We start from the raw sequence: 18005 nt of genomic DNA on the forward strand, positions 1-18005 counted from the left end.
CTATATAATAGATAGATAGATAGATAGATAGATAGATAGATAGATAGATAGATAGATAGATAGATAGATAGATAGATAGATAGATAGATAGAATTTTTTTGCAAATTAATTAAAAATAAAAAACCTGAAATATCACATTGACAAAGATATTCAGAGCCTTTGCTATGAGCTCAGCTGTTGAGATGTTTCTGCACCTTGTTTGAAGTCCACTTGATCAGTTGATTGAAGATACTGTAATTAGTAAAGTCCCATACCGGTCTATAGAATTTCCTACAGGTAAGCCAAGCCTGAGCTGAAAGTCAGGATTGTGTTGAGGCTCAGATCTGGGGAAGGCTTCTTCTTCTTCTTTCGGCTGCTCCCGTTAGGGGTCGCCGCAGTGGAGCATCTTCTTCCATAAGATCTGGGGTAAAAAAAAATGGAAGGCAACTTGGAGTTTTCAATAGGCACCTAAAGGGGTCTGAGATTGTGAGAAACAAGATACTCTGGTCTAATGCAACTAATATTGAACTGTCTGGCTTCAATTCTAAGTGTTGTGTAGTAGAAAGCAGGCACTGCTCATCTCCTGCATAACATCATTCCAGTGGTGAAGTATGGTGGTATCAGCATCAGGGACTGGGAGACTAGTGAGGGTTGAGGGAAAGCTGAATGGAGCAAAGTACAGAGATACCCTAAATGATGACCTGCTACAGAGCGCTATGGATCTCAGACTGAGCCAAAGGTTCACCTTCCAACAGGATAAAGCAAAAGACAACACAGGAGTGTCTATGAGGGTCCTTGAGTGGCCCAGTCAGACCCAAGACTTGGACCCAATCAAACATCTCCTAAAGAAACCTGAAAATAGCTGTCCACTGAGGGTCTCCATTCAGCCTGACAGAGTGTGAGAAGATCTGTAGAGAAGGATGGTAGAAAATCCCCAAATATAGGTGTGTGAAGTTTGTCACGTCAGAGCCAAGGAGACTTCAGGCTGGCCAAAGGGGGCTTCAAACGTAATACTGAATGAAGGGTCTGAACACTTGTCTGAATGTGAGATTTCTTTTTTTTTACTTAATTTTAATAAATCTGGAGAGGAAAAAAATGTAAAATCTTGTTTTTGGTTTCAGTGTTGAGCATTGCTTGATGATGTTTTCAAAAGGATGTAAAATAACAAAATGTGAAAAAAGTGAAGAGGTCTGAGTATGTTCTGAATCTACCTCTCTCTTGATCTATATATGTATATGTGTGGGTGTTTATTTTATTTGATCTATTTTATTATATACAGGCAGGTGTGAAAAAATGCTGTAAACAAAGAATGCTTTCAAAAATGGAAGTGTTAATCATTTATTTTCATCAATCAACAAAATGCAGTGAATGAACAAAAAAGAAATCTAAATCAAATCAATATTTGGTGTGACCACCCTTTGCCTTCAAAACAGCATCAGTTCTTCTAGGTACACTTGCACACAGTTTTTGAAGGAACTCGGCTGGTAGGTTGTTCCAAACATCTTGGAGAAATAACCACAGATCTTCTGTGGATGTAGGCTTCCTCACATCCTTCTGTCTCTTCATGTAATCCCAGACACACTTGATGATGTTGAGATCAGGGCTCTGTGGGGGCCATACCATCACTTCCAGGACTTCTTGTTCTTCTTTACGCTGAAGATAGTCCTTAATGACTTTGGCTGTATGTTTGGGGTCGTTGTCCTGCTGCAGAATAAATTTGGGGCCAATCATACGCCTCCCTGATGGTATTGCATGATGGATAAGTATCTGCCTGCATTTCTCAGCATTGAGAACACCATCAATCTTGACCAAATCTCCAACTCCATTTGCAGAAATGCAGCCCCAAACATTCCAGGAACCTCCACCATGCTTCACTGTTGCCTGCAGACACTCATTATTGTACCGCTCTCCAGCTCTTCGACGAACAAACTGCCTTCTGCTACAGCCAAATATTTCAAATTTTGACTCATCAGTCCAGAGCACCTGCTGCCATTTTTCTGCACCCCAGTTCCTATGTTTTTGTGCATACTTGAGTCGCTTGGCCTTGTTTCCATGTCAGAGGTATGGCTTTTTGGCTGCAACTCTTCCATGAAGACCACTTCTGGCCAGACTTTTCCGGACAGTAGATGGGTGTACCTGGGTCCCACTGGTTTCTGCCAGTTCTGAGCTGATGGCACTGCTGGACATCTTCCGATTTCGAAGGGTAATAAGCTTGATGTGTCTTTCATCTGCTGCACTGTTTCCTTGGCTGACCACCGTGTCTACGATCCTCAGTGTTGCCCGTTTCTTTGTGCTTCTTCAAAAGAACTTGAACAGCACATCTTGAAACCCCAGTGTGCTTTGAAATCTTTGTCTGGGACAGACCTTGCTGATGCAGTAGAACTACCTTGTGTCTTGTTGCTGTGCTCAATCTTGCCATGAGAGGAAACTGTCTTCCACAACCTCACCTTGGTAGCAGAGTTTGGCTGTTCCTCACCCAGTTTTAAGCCTCCTACACAGCTGTTTCTGTTTCAGTTAATGACTGTGTTTCAACCTACGTGTGACATTGATGATCATTAGCACCTGTTTGGTAGAATTGGTTGATCAGACACCTGACTTGAATCCTACAAAATCCCTGACTTTGTGCAAGTGGACCTATAAGAATTGATGCTGGTTTGAAGGCAAAAGGTAGTAACACCAAATATTCATTTGATTTAGATTTTTCTTTTGTTCGCTCACTTTGCATTTTGTAAATTGATAACAATAAACAATCATTATTTATATTTCTGAAAGCATTCTTTGTTTACAGCATTTTTTCACACCTACCTAAAACTTGTGCACAGTACTGTATTTATTATAATTTTTTGCGGCTATTAACTGCGTGGCCTCCTCCTGAAGCCGACCGTTATTAGACCTCCGGTCTCCTTGCTTTACTGAGAGCTGCCGGCGGGAGGCGCTGCTCGCATTCGCTTGTCGTTTTTTGATGCACGCAGATTCTCGGCGGAAGCTCCAGTTTGTCATTGACGTCGCAAGCCTTTTGCAGCGGTTCGGGCGCAAAGGTAAGCGACCTGCGCCGTCCTTCTTCTCGCCATGTTGGTAGCAGCGCTCGCAGGTGTCTGTCCGTGATGACGCCCCGATTGCGGACAGCACGCTGGCATTGCTTTAAGGTGCTTTATAATTATGGTAGTAAGGAGCGTCATCAGTGTACGTGTCCGCGCACGTCCGATAACCACCCCACCTAAAAATTAACGGCAATAAACGAATGAGTCTTCTACGAAATGTTATTTATGTGCACTTTTGCGGTTAATTGTGAAGAAGTTATTACCTTGAGCATTACTGCTGTAAATAGTTTTAGCCTGAATAACCCCCAGTCTCTTTATCTTAAATCTGTTTAAGCGCGGTGCCAGTGGGTTAACTGTGACTCTGTGAAAAAAGAATCCTTTTCCTCGTATGCGTTTACACACTAATAGAATATAAAGAACGTATTTATTCATGAAGGTGTTCGCTTCTGTTTTCCCAAAGATGTGGGTTCAAGTTTCGCAGCTGACTGGCAGCTTCGTCCTGAGTTAATTATTGAACCTGCTTATCCACCTTGGCACTTCCTTCATTCTTAAAAATAAAGGTTCCACAGCGGTTCTTCAGAGCAGTGCCACAGGGGAAACATTTTTTAGTTCCCAAAACACCCATCCATATGAAGGTTCCAGAAAGAAATCTTATTCATTTAGATCCCGAACTGGCTCTTCGTCGTAAATAAACATGAATAGATGGTAACAGATGTGAGAAATCCCAGTGGGTCCCGATTCTAAAATGACTCTCGCTGCACACAATAACACAGGCTGACCTCAGGTTTTCAGTATCTGTTTGTGCCCTGCATGGTATTGTACCATACATTAAAGATATCAGTTTGTTTTTCTACATATTAGGAATTTTTTTGGAGCACAAAGAACCAATTTCATCTGCAAAATTCCCTTCCAATGGCACAAGACCCAGTAAAGAACCATAAAGTGCCATTAAAGAACCAGGATGTTCAAGAGTGTACCCTTGTGAGGTTAAAAAAACAATTAGGTGATCTAAAAGAACCTTGGGTTGATTTTCCTTCCAAAGATGTGCATATTGGATTAATTTGTGACTTATAATTGGCCCTGCGAGCACAACTGTGAATTCTAAACGTCCAGGTTGGTTCTCTTTTTTGCACCCAATGCTGCTGGTACATTCCCCAGGCCTATCTCTCTATTATAATAAAAAAATCTTGGGATGAGACAAGACTAGATAGATAGATATTTTATTAATCCCAAGGGGAAATTCACTTACTCCAGCAGCAGCTTACTGATACAAAAAAAAAAAACAATATTAAATTAAAGATTGATAATAATGCAGGTAAAAACAGACAATAACTTTGTATAATGTTAAATGTTAACGTTTACCCCCCCAGGGTGGAATTGAAGAGTTGCATAGTTTGGGGGAGGAACGATCTCCTAAGTCTGTCAGTGGAGCAGCTCGGTGACAGCAGTCTGTCACTGAAGCTGCTCCTCTGTCTGGAGATAATACTGTTTAGTCAATGCAGTGGATTTTGCATAATTGATAGGAGCCTGCTGAGCGCCCGTCGCTCTGCCACAGATGTCAAACTGTCCAGCTCCATGCCAACAATAGAGCCTGCCTTCCTCACCAGTTTGTCCAGGCGTGAGGCGTCCTTCTTCTTAATGCTGCCTCCCCAGCACACCACTGCATAGAAGAGGGCACTCGCCACAACCGTCTGATAGAACATCTGCAGCATCTTATTGCAGATGTTGAAGGACGCCAGCCTTCTAAGGAAGTATAACCGGCTCTGTCCTTTCTTACACAGAGCATCAGTATTGGCAGTCCAGTCCAGTTTATCATCCAGCTGCACTCCCAGGTATTTATAGGTCTGCACCATCTGCACACAGTCACCTCTGATGATCACGGGGTCCATGAGGGGTCTGGGCCTCCTAAAATCCACCACCAGCTCCTTGGTTTTGCTGGTGTTCAGGTGTAGGTGGTTTGAGTCGCACCATTTAACAAAGTCATTGATTAGGTCCCTGTACTCCTCCTCCTGCCCACTCCTGATGCAGCCCACGATAGCAGTGTCATCAACGAACTTTTGCATGTGGCAGGACTCCGAGTTGTGTTGGAAGTCCGATGTATATAGGCTGAACAGGATCGGAGAAAGTACAGTCCCTTGTGGCGCTCCTGTGTTGCTGACCACAATGTCAGACGTGCAGACTAATCCTGCGATGAGACGTGACTTTTTGAAGAGACTTTTTGGAAGGAAGTCCCGCAAGATGGAGACTTTTGGCATGAGATTCTTTCAAGTCTCACCCTACTTACAACTATTTTCAAATAAGACCATGGTCTTCAGGTTCATTCTGGCACTTAACCTGGACGGACAGACACCAATCTATTAAAGGGCTTACTTATGAACACACACACACAAACTTATGAAGATCCAGTTTAGAATCACCCATTCATTTAAATACAGTATGTCACAGAGAAATGATGAAGTCAAACGAATTAACGCAAAAATGTCGATCGGTTACATGGCAAATTGATTAAATGTGTATCAATAGACTGTGCTGAAACAGTTGGTGGTGATGGTGCGGGAGAAGAAAACATCAACTTACAATATCACGAAGAATATCTACAACCGTTAACACCATGTAGTCTTCCACCGGCTGAATTACTGTTGAAAGAAGGATGTATCGTAATGTTATTTTGATGTCTGAGTGATGGGCTATGCAATAGGATAAGATTAGTTGTATTAAAATTGGTTGATCAGTTCTAACATGTAAAATTTTAACAGGCGACAAGAAAGGTGATGTAGTACATCTTGAGGGGATAACATTAGACACCAAAGGAGATCTTGATATGCCATTCATATTAAAACGTTTACAGTTTCCTGTGAGAATAGCTTTTGCTTTAACAATTAACAAATCACAGGGACAAACATTCGAAAAAGTCGGTTTATTTATTAGAGAGAAAGAAGCGATATTCACTCACGGGCAGTTATACGTTGCGTTATCACGATGAAAGTCCAAACAAGGAATCAAAATTCAATGCAATCTTGAAGAAAAGTTAATTCCAAATATTGTTTTAACTGAAGTTTTAAAGTAAAAGTGAAAAGAACACATACTGTATGTAACAATTCCCATGAAAATAACAATCTCTTTAAATTGTATATCCGGTTAACCAGACCCAGGGGTTGGCGAGCGAAGTGAGCAGGGGGCGGAGGCCCCTAGTACTCGTAAAAATAAATGTATCAGAGTGGTTGTATAGTACAGTGCCATAGGAGAACTGATTTTGGTTCCCAAAAAAAGCATCCCTTCCAGAAAGAAGCTTCCAACAACAGGTTCCATGAAGAGCCATGATGGTAACAGATTTGAGAACTACCAATAGGTTGCTGGTTTTTAAAGAACTCTTTCCACACACACAGGTTAAGCTCAGGTTTTCGTGATCTGTTATAACCTGTTAGGTCACCTGCCTTGTATTAAAGATTTCTGTTTTGTCCCCTGTTGGCCAAGTTCAGGAATGACAGGCTTGCCAAAGAACATTTGGGGCACTAATCAGGTCGTCTCGTTTAATTAACACAATGTTTAATCAAAAGAAAAACGTTTCTTAGGCATCATTGCCCTTGTCTTCGGGCTTCAGACAACAAAAGTAAGGCTCAGCTTCTAGCCATGGATTAGAGTCAGTTTGCTCAGTGGGTCACTCTTGTCAAAAATGACTTAACTTTCCGGGAAGCCGAGATTCTTATGGTCGGGGAACCAGAAGGGGGCGGAGTCAGGTGCCCCCAGTGGGCAGTTTCTCAGTGCTGCAGTGAGAGAAGGAGAAGGCAGTGTTAGCAATAGCGCCCCCTTCAGATTTTAATGGTTCTTTGACAAGCAGTGGGTCTATAAGAACTACACACCCCAACTGCCATTTTTAAACAAATGTTTTTAAGACCACCATAAACTACGTAAGTGGGTTAGAAAATAGATTGGTCTAGCTGGTGCCCAGTCCAGGGTTGGTTCCTGTCTCCCACTCAAAGCATCTGACATTGGGGTCATCTCCTGTTGACTTTAAAGTGGGTATGCAGGTCAAGAAATGCACAGCGCCTTCAGACAGTATTCAAACCCCTTCAGTTTTTACATATTTTGCAATGTTGCAGCCTTCTGCTAAAATCATTTCAATTCATTTTTTCCCCTCCATCTAACAACACCCAGTAATCCAGAATGACCAAGCCAAAACAGGATTTTATCATTTTTATCAAATTTATTAAAGATAAAAAACAGAAATATCTCATTGATACATGTATTCATGTCCTTTACGAAGCACTTCATTGAAGCCCCCTTGGCAGCGATTCTGATACGATAAGCTTCACACACCTCAATTTGGGGATTTTCTGCCGTTCTTCTATGAAGATCTTCTCAAGGTCTTGTCAGGTTGGATGGAGACCATAGTTGGACGTCCATTTTCAGGTCTCACCAGAGATGTTCATTTGGGTTCAAATCCAGGCTTTGATTGGGCCACTCAAGAACATCCATAGATTTGTTTATAAGCCATGTCTGTGTTGTCTGTGCTTTGTCCTGTGGCAAGGTGAACCTTTGGCCCAGTCTGAGGTCCAGAGCACTCAGCAGCAGGTTTTCATTATGGGTACCTCTGTACTTTCAGCTTTTCCTTCAACCCAAACCAGTCTCCCAGTCACAGTTGCTGCCACCATCGTGTTTCTCTGTTGGAATGATATTGCACAAGTGACGAGTGAGTGGCGCCTGGTTTCCTCCAGATGTGACATTTATAACTGAGGCTTGACAGTTCAACGAGAAGATCAGCAGCAGCATACAATTCGTCATCAGCCATTGAGGTCAGAGTTGATGGTAACAAGAAATTGAATGTTGAAGCCACTACATCAAGACTGTGAAAACGTTGTTTTAGTTAAGTAATTACAAATTTGAAAAAATCTATACAGCCCTGAGTGGGCCCCTCAAGCTCGTAGGCCCTTGTGCTTTGCACAGTCTGCACAATCCATTGCTATGCCAGTGATTATTACATAGTATTCAGGGAGAGCTTCTTCTTCTTCTTTCAGCTGCTGCCATTGGGGTTTGCCACATCGGATCATCTTATTCCATCTCTTCCTCTCCTTGTCATCTTGTTCTGTCACACCCATCACCTGCATGTCCTCTCTCTCCACATCCATAAACCTTCTCTTAAGCCTTCCTCTTCTCCTCTTGCCTGGCAGCTCTATCCTTAGCATCCTTCTCCCAATATACCCAGCATCTCTCCTCTGCACATGTCCAAACCAACGCAATCTCACCTCTCTGACTTTGTCTCCCAACCGTCCAACTCGAGCTGATCCTCTAATGTCCTCATTTCTAATCCTATCCATCCTCGTCACACCCAGTGCAAATCTTAGCATCTTTAACTCTGCCACCTCCTGTTCTGTCTCCTACTTTCTGGTCAGTGCCACCGTCTCCAACCCATATACCATAGCTGGTCTCACTACTGTCCTGTAGACCTTCCGTGTCACCCTTGCTGATACCCGTCTGTCAGAAATCACTCCTGACACTCTTCTCCACCCATTCCACCCTGCCTGCACTCTCTTTTTCACTTCTCTTCCACAATCCCCATTACTCTGTACTGTTGATCCCAAGTATTTAAACTCCTCCACCTTCGCCAACTCTACTCCCTGCATCCTCACCATTCCACTGACCTCTCTCTCATTCACACACATGTATTCTGTCTTGTTCCTACTGACCTTCATTCCTCTCCTCTCCAGAGCATATCTCCACCTCTCCAGGGTCTCCTTGACCTGCTCCCTAGGGCATCCGGTGTAAAATTTTGCCAAATCAGGAAGAGCAATGTTAAATAAACATCAGTTCCTCAAACTTTATGTATTGTTTAAGCAAACCAATAGGTGCCACTATTACCCAGAATAAAGGTACAGCGCAATGCCACAAAATTTTTTTTTACGTTTTAATACTACAAAGATCAACATATTTTAACATCTTGGAGCAAAGTAAATTGCAGTGCATCTCTGCTTAAAGGTCAACAGTGCACAAATTTTAACAATACGTTCATTCGTAAACAGCAAACATAGCTGAATTGCCCCTCCAAAGCATGAAGCAGGGAATTCTGTACACCCACTGTTATTAAATCATCTGGGTTTAAGGGGGGTCTAAGTTATAAAACAGAAGCTTGTTTGGGTTTTAAGGGAGAGAGAGAGTGAGAGAAGAAAGATTTGGGCTTAACAGAGCAAGTTATGGAGAGTTAGGGCTTGGATGGTTTCTTTATTCTTTCATTCAGGTGATAAATGTCGATTGAGTATCTAGCTGCTGTCAAAAGAGCCACAAAAAGGTTTGAACCCAGCTGTAAAATTGGTAAATAAATTGTACAGTTTTGTACAGACTGGAGTCCAAAACAGAACTGACTCGGCTGAGGCAAAGGTGGCGGCTTTAAAGGAAGCGATGTCATCGGGGAATTGGTCTGCAGTGGAAAGAGAGAAAGGATTAGCACACTTCGCCACCTCCTGGTCTGGCGTGGAATGACATTCGTTCGAGCCCTCTAGCTGCCTCCCAGACGCACGTGTGTGACACTGCGTAAAACTTTGTTTAGCTTAACAGCTAAGTTAGTGTTGTCCCCCTGCCTTGCTTCTTGTTTTGTGTGTAACTGTCTCCATAGCTGTATCCAGCAGGGGGCACTAGCTCCCTTGTTGGAATAAGTTCTTTTGTAATTGCGGTATGTTACATAACCCGAAACGATATAGATATAATATAAAAAGGCGATACCCCTCCCTTAGTGATATGATGGTAAGAAATCCCATAGGAGAAATAACTTAGCTTTCTTTAATGGCGGTTTACGCGGCATAACAGACGAGGAAGCCATGACAAGACCTTCGATGTATATAGTCTGCCATTTTTGTCACTGTGCTGGAAGGATTTTCCGGATTGGATGACGGTATTTCCCATCTGTCCATCGGCTTCAAAGGTGTGCCGGGCAATGTTCCAAGGCTTTATACTCTTTTTTCATGTGCAGGTCTTCACTTAGGTAAATCATGCCATTCCAAACAAGGAAAAGAAGATCCAATGTCATGCCGACTCTGACACACAGAAATTGTACAATGCCCATTTTGCAGTTGTCCTTAACTTGCCTTGTCTTAAAAAGCTTACCTAGCAGTTCGTATATGGAGAACTGCTATGTGCTAAATCTGGCTTTGTGTTAGCTGTACATGTGAGTAGAAAGGAAAAGCAGATTTAAAATATTTGCACAGAGCACAGTGACTTATTAAACTTATATTCTGATTACAATAACTTGTGAGGTTTTCTTTTTGACAGTAAATGGAGTCTGTTATTTTTTTTTTTAGCTGGTTTAGTCTTTTTCTGTATTTTGTCTCCCTCTCTCACTTGTGTGTGGCCTGTTTATATACCCCTAGGCCTTTGGTAGGCCGTAACAGAGAGAATTCGAAACTGAAAACGGATGTAGAAATCCTACACCTGTGTTACTGCTGGATGCGGGGCTGAGTGCGTTTGACGCCAAAAGCTGAGATTACAGGCGATGGCAGATGGCCTCAGACAAGGCAGGTGGTCCCATTGTGTTCCAGTGACGTTTCAGAGTGTCTACCATTGAACTCTGATTTGAAGGTGTGAATTGTTTTTGTGTAAAGAAACCGAGGACCTGGCAGGGGCCTTGCAGAGTGCAGTGCAGTCCGCCTTGATGTGTCAGCTTTAGAAGAACAGCGACCTGGAAATGCTGCTGGGGAAAAAACAGAAATGGAGATTAGGAACTGGAAATGTGGAAATCCCAAAGATTTTGCTTAGCAAATCGATACAATTTTAAAGTCGCCACCACCACTCCACCCTGGCCTCCCATTCACTTCCTGCACACTTTATTGTGTTGTAGATTGAATTTTAAGTGGATAAATGTGCCATTTTTGCCCATCATGTTATACTCTGTAATCCATATTGACAAGGAACAAATATTTATCTGCAAAATAAATAACAAAAATGAAAGCAATAAAAGTTTACTTTTTAATTTCAGTTCACCACACACAACCGTTAGGTTTTAGTTTCTGTTATTATACAGATTTCTGAGATCAAACTCTTGTTCTGGGTGTCCTGAATATGAATTTGACATTGATTTCTCAAAATTCCAGTCACTTAAAGAGCTATCAGATTTTGTGGACCGTTTCATCCTCCATTTGGTATATTGCATGATTGCCACCATATTTGTTTCCCGTTGTTAGGACCGTTTCTCGCGACCTTCATGTACAACACAACAGGATGAATGTTCAACCGCGAAATTGGTGTCTTATCTGAGAGGAGCATTTAAATCCCGTTTTCAAATTGAAAAAGTTTCACAGTCCTGTAGTGTCCTGGTTCTGACTTCTGCTTTAAATTTTTTGAATACGATTCTCGTGTCTCATTTTGGCTTTGACTCTTATTATAATTTTTTGGTTTCCCAGTTTTTGAACCTTTTTCTATTAATTTCATTTCTTAAATCTTGCCAGTTCATAAACATAGAGGAAAAAAAAGAACAATAACAGAATTATATTCCATACGTATAAATCTATATCTGCTTCTCACAACTGAGGGCATCGTGGCAGATGTTAGCCGACTTGCTGACCAACCACAAGCGTTACCTGGTAGGTAACCACCCATACAATCAGATTGTGATTCAGACTACGAATGCCGTGAATGTAATTACCCTGATCTACATGCTGTCAAATAAACGAACCACACGCCGTGGCGCAACGTTAGGGGCTTCGTCTCTAGCGCTGATGTCCGAGGTTCGATTCCCGAGAGGGAGTGCAGTACAGTGTGTACGCCTGATGAGCCCAGAATTAGGGCGAAACATGTGTCGCGTACTCTTTGCATTATTTGACAGTAAACTATTTCAACCATTCTATGATCTGCTTCTCACAACTGAGGGCACCGTGGCAGATGTTAGCTGACTTGCTGACCAACCACAAGCCTTACCTGGTAGGTAACCACCCATACAATCAGATTGTGATTCAGACTACGAATGCCGTGAATATATATATATATATATATATATATATAAGTCAAATATTACTGACTCACTCATCACGAAATCTCCTGAACCATGAGGACTTGGAACTTGAAATTTGGAATGTAGGTTATCCTTGACTCATAGGTGCTCGCTAAGAAACAGTTTTAAAAATTTCATTGTCCCAAGTGTGTTCTGTCTGTATGTCTGTCCGCTTTTCACGAGAGAACTACTTCACAGATTTAGATCGGGTTTTTTTCTATACTTTGCTTGAACTTTCCAGTTGATTTTGCGACTTCTCTCATTGCGCTAAGTATCATAGTTCACTTGTGGTACTGATGTATTTATGGCTGTGGGCCGAGAGCAGGGGGTAGGGCCTTCCTCATTCACTCGTCAGCCTCTGTTCAAGTTGGTCTACATCTCGCCATGTGTTGGAGTGCACCTTGCCCCCGTTTAGCTAGCGATATCTATTTGTTCAACAGACATTATCATCTACAGATTGTTAAGGAGTAACGTTTGATGTTTTTGAGAGATAGATCAGAGCTACATGTGTTTTAGAGGGTAGCTGCTGATTGCCAGAGATATCACGGCCATGTGCTCTTCTCCCCACGCGGGGAACGCTCTCCCGTCAGAGCTGAACGTGATCAGATACAGTGCCAACGTCTATTGATTTTTAAAGTTTGTCCTGTTTCATTACTATGTGGGCGCAACCACAGGGTACACTAGTATCCAATGTAATAAAAAATACACAAATACAAACAGGTAAATGCAACATTTAGTCACAAATGCAAAAGCTTGTGTGCTGTTCAAAGCTGGCCACCATTTTAAATATCGTTATGTTGATGAAGTCGTGAGCTGTGACTTCCGACTGTCATGTGATAACAACAGGAGAGTGTCACCTGTTATGAGACACGTAGTCACTCGAGATTAGTGCAGGCAAAGCAAGGACCTGGAGGTAAAGAACGGGAGTCAAAATTTGTAGTCGAGGACAGGCAGAGGCCAAAACTGAGAATGAAATGAGAATTTGTAGACAAAGCCAAATCAAAGTTAAGATAAAAATGTATTTGAAAACCTCACTCAAGCTCCTACTTGTTTAGAAAGGTGACAGAGCCGGTCATGTGATGCTATTCAGAAAATCACAGCACCTCCTCAAAGTAGTTTCTGCAGCTTCTCACTCACTAACTCAGGGTCATCTCTTAACAGTATGTTGCCCAGTGGTTTATTGTAAAATACTTGGGGGCTTCGCTTGCCCACCCCCTGGTTTGGTTAACCGGATATACAATTTAAAGAGATTGTTATTTTCATGGGAATTGTTATGTACTCTTTTGATTCTATGTTGCATTGCTTCTCCGTGTTCATAAATATACACCTGACCGAATTGTGGTTTCTTCCAAATTAAACTTGTCGTTGCTTTAATTGTTGCAGGACCTCAGATTCTCATAGCGTACGGTCCATTATTGTGTAAATCTACGTTTTGAGCATTGAATGATGCAATCGCGAAAAGCTTATTGTAGACTCGGATATTTTGCCTGTAGTATTTGTGGATTTCACTTTCACCAAACAACAAATCTTTTCATTCTCACGGATACGCCTCTTCATTGGGAGGCAACACGACTTCTCCCTGATGGCAACACAAATTCGACGATCTACAACTCTCCGACTTAAACTATAAAGCCTTACAATATCTACATACTACTGACATATCACCTATGTCCATATATTTAATCTCTTTTTGCTGTTCCGTTATTTCACCGAGTAATAATGTCTGTTTGTTTGTGCTAATTCGGTCTTTACTTTCTTTTTTTTTTGATACTTTCGAATTTTACTACTTTCATATTCTTTAACTTGCTCTGCATGTGTATCGCACCATTGTTTTTAAATGTCTTTATGAAGTCTTAGAACGTATAAAATTTTTAAGAGCTGGGAGCACATGAAATGTGTCAGCCAAAAGCATTCCAACAACTGAGAGGTTAGATGTCTGTGATCTTGTTTTAAATTGTTTGTAAGTAGGGCGTGACATGCAAAAGTCACCGTCTCATGGGTCTTGCTTGCAAAGGATGTAAAGTCTAGTCTCGTGGAACGTCAAAGTGTCTTTCCGAGAAGATCACGTCTTGACCCAAGATTTGTTTATGATAATAGAGAGATTACCTTGACAGTGGCAAACACTACACAACTTTTTTTCTCTTCTTCTTTCTCTCTTCTCCTCTACACCTCCCAGGCGAGCGTTGTCCTTCTACCAGTCGACTCCAACTCACAGAGTGATTCCCTTTACCCAAAACCCGGGAGTACTTCCAGTGCTAGGGCATATCCTGTCGGAAGTACTTCTGGGTCAACCAGAACTCCCTGTAAGAGAGCATAAACCCGTGCAGCTCCTCCTGGTGGCACCCAGGGTACCCAACAGGGCTGCTCCATGGCACCACAATTCCCAGCATGCCCTGCAGGTGTTCATTTGGGTACTGAAGCCCAGGGATGCTGCCATCAATGTTATGGAGTCCTCCCCGACTGTTCCATGATGTTGTCCTTCTGGCAAATTTCATGGCAAAGACAGGAAGACCCCTACCTTTTCTTTCTCCTGTCCTCCCAGTCATATAATGCCAACCCAGGTGTGCTGTCCATGACACTAAATAATCCTAAAATAACAACACACACGTTAAATATTTCGAGTCTTATTTAATAAACTGAAAAAAACTCCATTACAAGCCCTATAATGCTGAGCCCCTTTTCTGTCCCCTCTTCTCTCTCTTTCCAGGATGACCACTGATATTGAACCCTGTTCCTGTGATTGCTTTGTGGCCCTCCCGCCTGGATCGGCGGGCGACTACGTTATTTTTGGGAAGAATTCGGATCGGCCAGAGGATGAAGTTCAGGAGGTGGTTTATTTTCCAGCTGCCTCTTATGAGCCGGGGTCAACAGTCGAGGTGAGTGTGGGGGGGACCCTGAAGTTATCATCCAAGGGCCTCATGTAAATCTTGTTTACACTCGGAAATGTGAGTAAGCCATTTCTTACGCAAAAGTCAGGATTTATAAAACATGAACTTGGCATAGATATTGGCAAGTTACGGCAAGAGAATGAAGTGAATGGAAAATTTGATTTCATCAGTGTTGTGCAAGTTCACACCTCACAAGGACTCGCTCAAAGTTCAATTCACACAGATTAAAATGAATAAACTCACCTTCATAGTTCACCATTTCAATTTTCGTGTTCAGTTCATTTTGTATTTTTTAAGGAGTGAGAATTAATGACCCATGAGTTTACTTTTTGCAATTTTGCATGCCTTATATTAGGCTTTACAGTGTTTTTGAATCAAATACAATAAATATGAAGACTTTTTTATTTAAATACACTTTGTTGAGTTATACTCGGCAACAAATGCGTATAACCATATATGCTAATATCCTCCCGGTCAAAAAAGAAATTAAATAGATGCAAGTATCCGTATAAATTACTGCTCTATTTCCAACCGTGTGACTGTGGAACCAGCGTGTTGGTGAACTAACCTGTTTGCGTTACATATTGCATGTCCGACAGGGAAAAATATAAAGTCGCCTCGCGAAGTCCAGCGTTTTCCTAAAAGCGAAATCGGAGCTTCACCACATGCTCGTGTCAGAGGGGGTGCAGCTTAAGCACAAGCAGGCAGACACAGACAGCGGCGATTTGATTTAACGTTATTTTTTCCTAATACAAATACAATCATATGAAAAAGTTTGGGAACCCCTCTTAATTCTTTGGATTTTTGTTTATCATTGGCTGAGCTTTCAAAGTAGCAACTTCCTTTTAATAGATGACATGACTTATGGAAACAGTAGTATTTCTGCAGTGACATTAAGTTTATTGGATTATTAACAGAAAATATGCAATATGCATCATAACAAAATTAGACAGGTGCATACATTTGGGCACCCCAACAGAGATATGACATCAATACTTGGTTGAGCCTCCTTTTGCCAATATAGCAGCCTCTAGACGCCTCCTATAGCCTTTGAGGAGTGTCTGGATTCTGGATGGAGGTATTTTTGACCATTCTTCCATACAAAATCTCTCCAGTTCAGTTAAATTTGATGGCTACCGAGCATGGACAGCCTGCTTCAAATCATCCCATAGATTTTCGATGATATTCAAGTCAGGGGACTGTGACGGCCATTCCAGAACATTGTACTTCTCCCTCTGCATGAAGGCCTTTGTAGATTTCGAACTGTGTTTTGGGTCATTGTCTTGTTGGAATATCCAAGCCCTGCGTAACTTCAACTTTGTGACTGATGCTTGAACATTATCCTGAACAATTTGTTGATATTGGGTTGAATTCATCTGACCCTCGACTTTAACAAGGGCCCCAGTCCCTGAATTGGCCACACAGCCCCACAGCATGATGGAACCTCCACCAAATTTGACAGTAGGTAGCAGGTGTTTTTCTTGGAATGTGGTGTTCTTCTTCTGCCATGCAAAGCGCTTTTTGTTATGACCAGATAACTCAATTTTTGTCTCATCAGTCCAAAGCACTTTGTTCCAAAATGAATCTGGCTTGTCTAAATGAGCATTTGCATACAACATGCGACTGTATTTGTGGCGTGAGTGCAGAAAGGGCTTCTTTCTCATCACCCTGCCATACAGATGTTCTTTATGCAAATTGCGCTGAATTGTAGAACAATGTACAGATACACCATCTGCAGCAAGATGTTCTTGCAGGTCTTTGGAGTGATGTATGAGAGACTTATTTTTTCTTTTTAGTACACTTTTTAACTTTATATAAGTGTGGTTTTTAGAAGTATTTTTTATATATGTATTATTGTCTATAAAAAGGGTGTGCTGTGTGTTGTATGACATGACTAGCAATGGCAGTGCCAGCTCTTTTGGAGAATATCACTAATGACAGTCTAAAGCATGTTTTCAGGCATCACAATGATTTTGTGTCTCATAATGATGACTGGCTTATAAGCCAGTTTAGACTTCTGACATGGCATCACAATAGAGAGAATGTCTCCTGGCAAACATGTGACATGTTAAGTGACAGCCAGTCTCCAACTTTGTCCCTCTAGTGCACCTACATTGAAATTGAGCAGGCTGAGACGACACATGCAGTGATCCTGAGTCGACCTTCTTGGCTCTGGGGGGCCGAGATGGGAGCCAATGAACATGGTGTCTGTATTGGGAATGAAGCTGTCTGGACAAAAGTGCCTGTGGTGGATGAGGAAGCCCTGCTTGGCATGGATCTGGTCAGGTAATCCACTGACTTGCTCTTGTGCATTTGTGGTTCTTATTAAATTTATGGTATACATTTTTCCACGGGTTTATAAATTTTTATTTGTGAACTACTGTTTTTACTTTTATGTTTTGACCCACACAGATTCTAAAAATAACATTGTTTTCCCCAGAAGTATTGTTTGGGAATCATTTACCATTTTATTTTAAAATGTTGTTACAACACAGCTTTGCCATTTTGAATTACTGTTGCTAAGATGCAGCAGCAAGTTGCCAGGGGGTGTGTCCACGGAAGTCATATTTGCATGACATCATTAGTGCAACCATATTTAAATCTATATTCACATGAGTGTTGCGTGGTATGCTGGTTCTGAAAAAGTACTAAAAAACCTAATTTTTATAATGTCTCTGTACCAGCATTAAGCTAATTTTGGTACCAGACGTAAATGGTTTCTTTGATGCACATCATAATTATTTGTATATCTGCGTGAACTCCACAGGATCCCTCAAGCCCAACCCAATCAAACAGAATTTTTTATACTTATATTAATGTGCTGGAAGTCTAAAGGGAAACAAATCCCGATCAGATGAGACAAAACTTGAACTCTTTAGGCAGAACTCCAAATACTATGTCAGGCGAAGACCACACACTTCTCATCACCTGCCTACTACCATCCCTTCAGTGAAGCATGGTGTTGGCAGCATCATCCTGTGGGGGTGCTTCTCATTGGCAGAGACAGGATCAGTGGTAAGAACTGAGGGAAGGGCGAATGCAGCCAAACACAGAGAGGTTCTTGAAGAAGAGCTGCTCCAGAGTGTAGACCACCTCAGACTGGGGCGACGGTTCTCTTTTCAG

General features: G+C 41.8%; 1 protein-coding gene across 1 annotated transcript in view; it reads left to right on the top strand.

Moving 5' to 3' along the window:
* Positions 1 to 2916: 2916 nt before the first annotated feature.
* The window catches only part of scrn2 (secernin 2), a 29020-nt gene continuing 13931 nt past the window's right edge, over positions 2917 to 18005 (top strand). Inside the window, exons 1-3 of the mRNA XM_028819299.2 lie at positions 2917 to 3017; positions 14702 to 14870; positions 16987 to 17168. Of these exons, the coding sequence (XP_028675132.1) occupies positions 14703 to 14870; positions 16987 to 17168 (350 nt within the window). The 5' untranslated portion in view covers positions 2917 to 3017; position 14702. The remainder of the gene's footprint in view (positions 3018 to 14701; positions 14871 to 16986; positions 17169 to 18005) is intronic.

The sequence above is a fragment of the Erpetoichthys calabaricus genome, chromosome 14, assembly GCF_900747795.2.
Source record: "Erpetoichthys calabaricus chromosome 14, fErpCal1.3, whole genome shotgun sequence".
NCBI classification, from domain to species: Eukaryota; Metazoa; Chordata; class Cladistia; order Polypteriformes; family Polypteridae; genus Erpetoichthys; species Erpetoichthys calabaricus.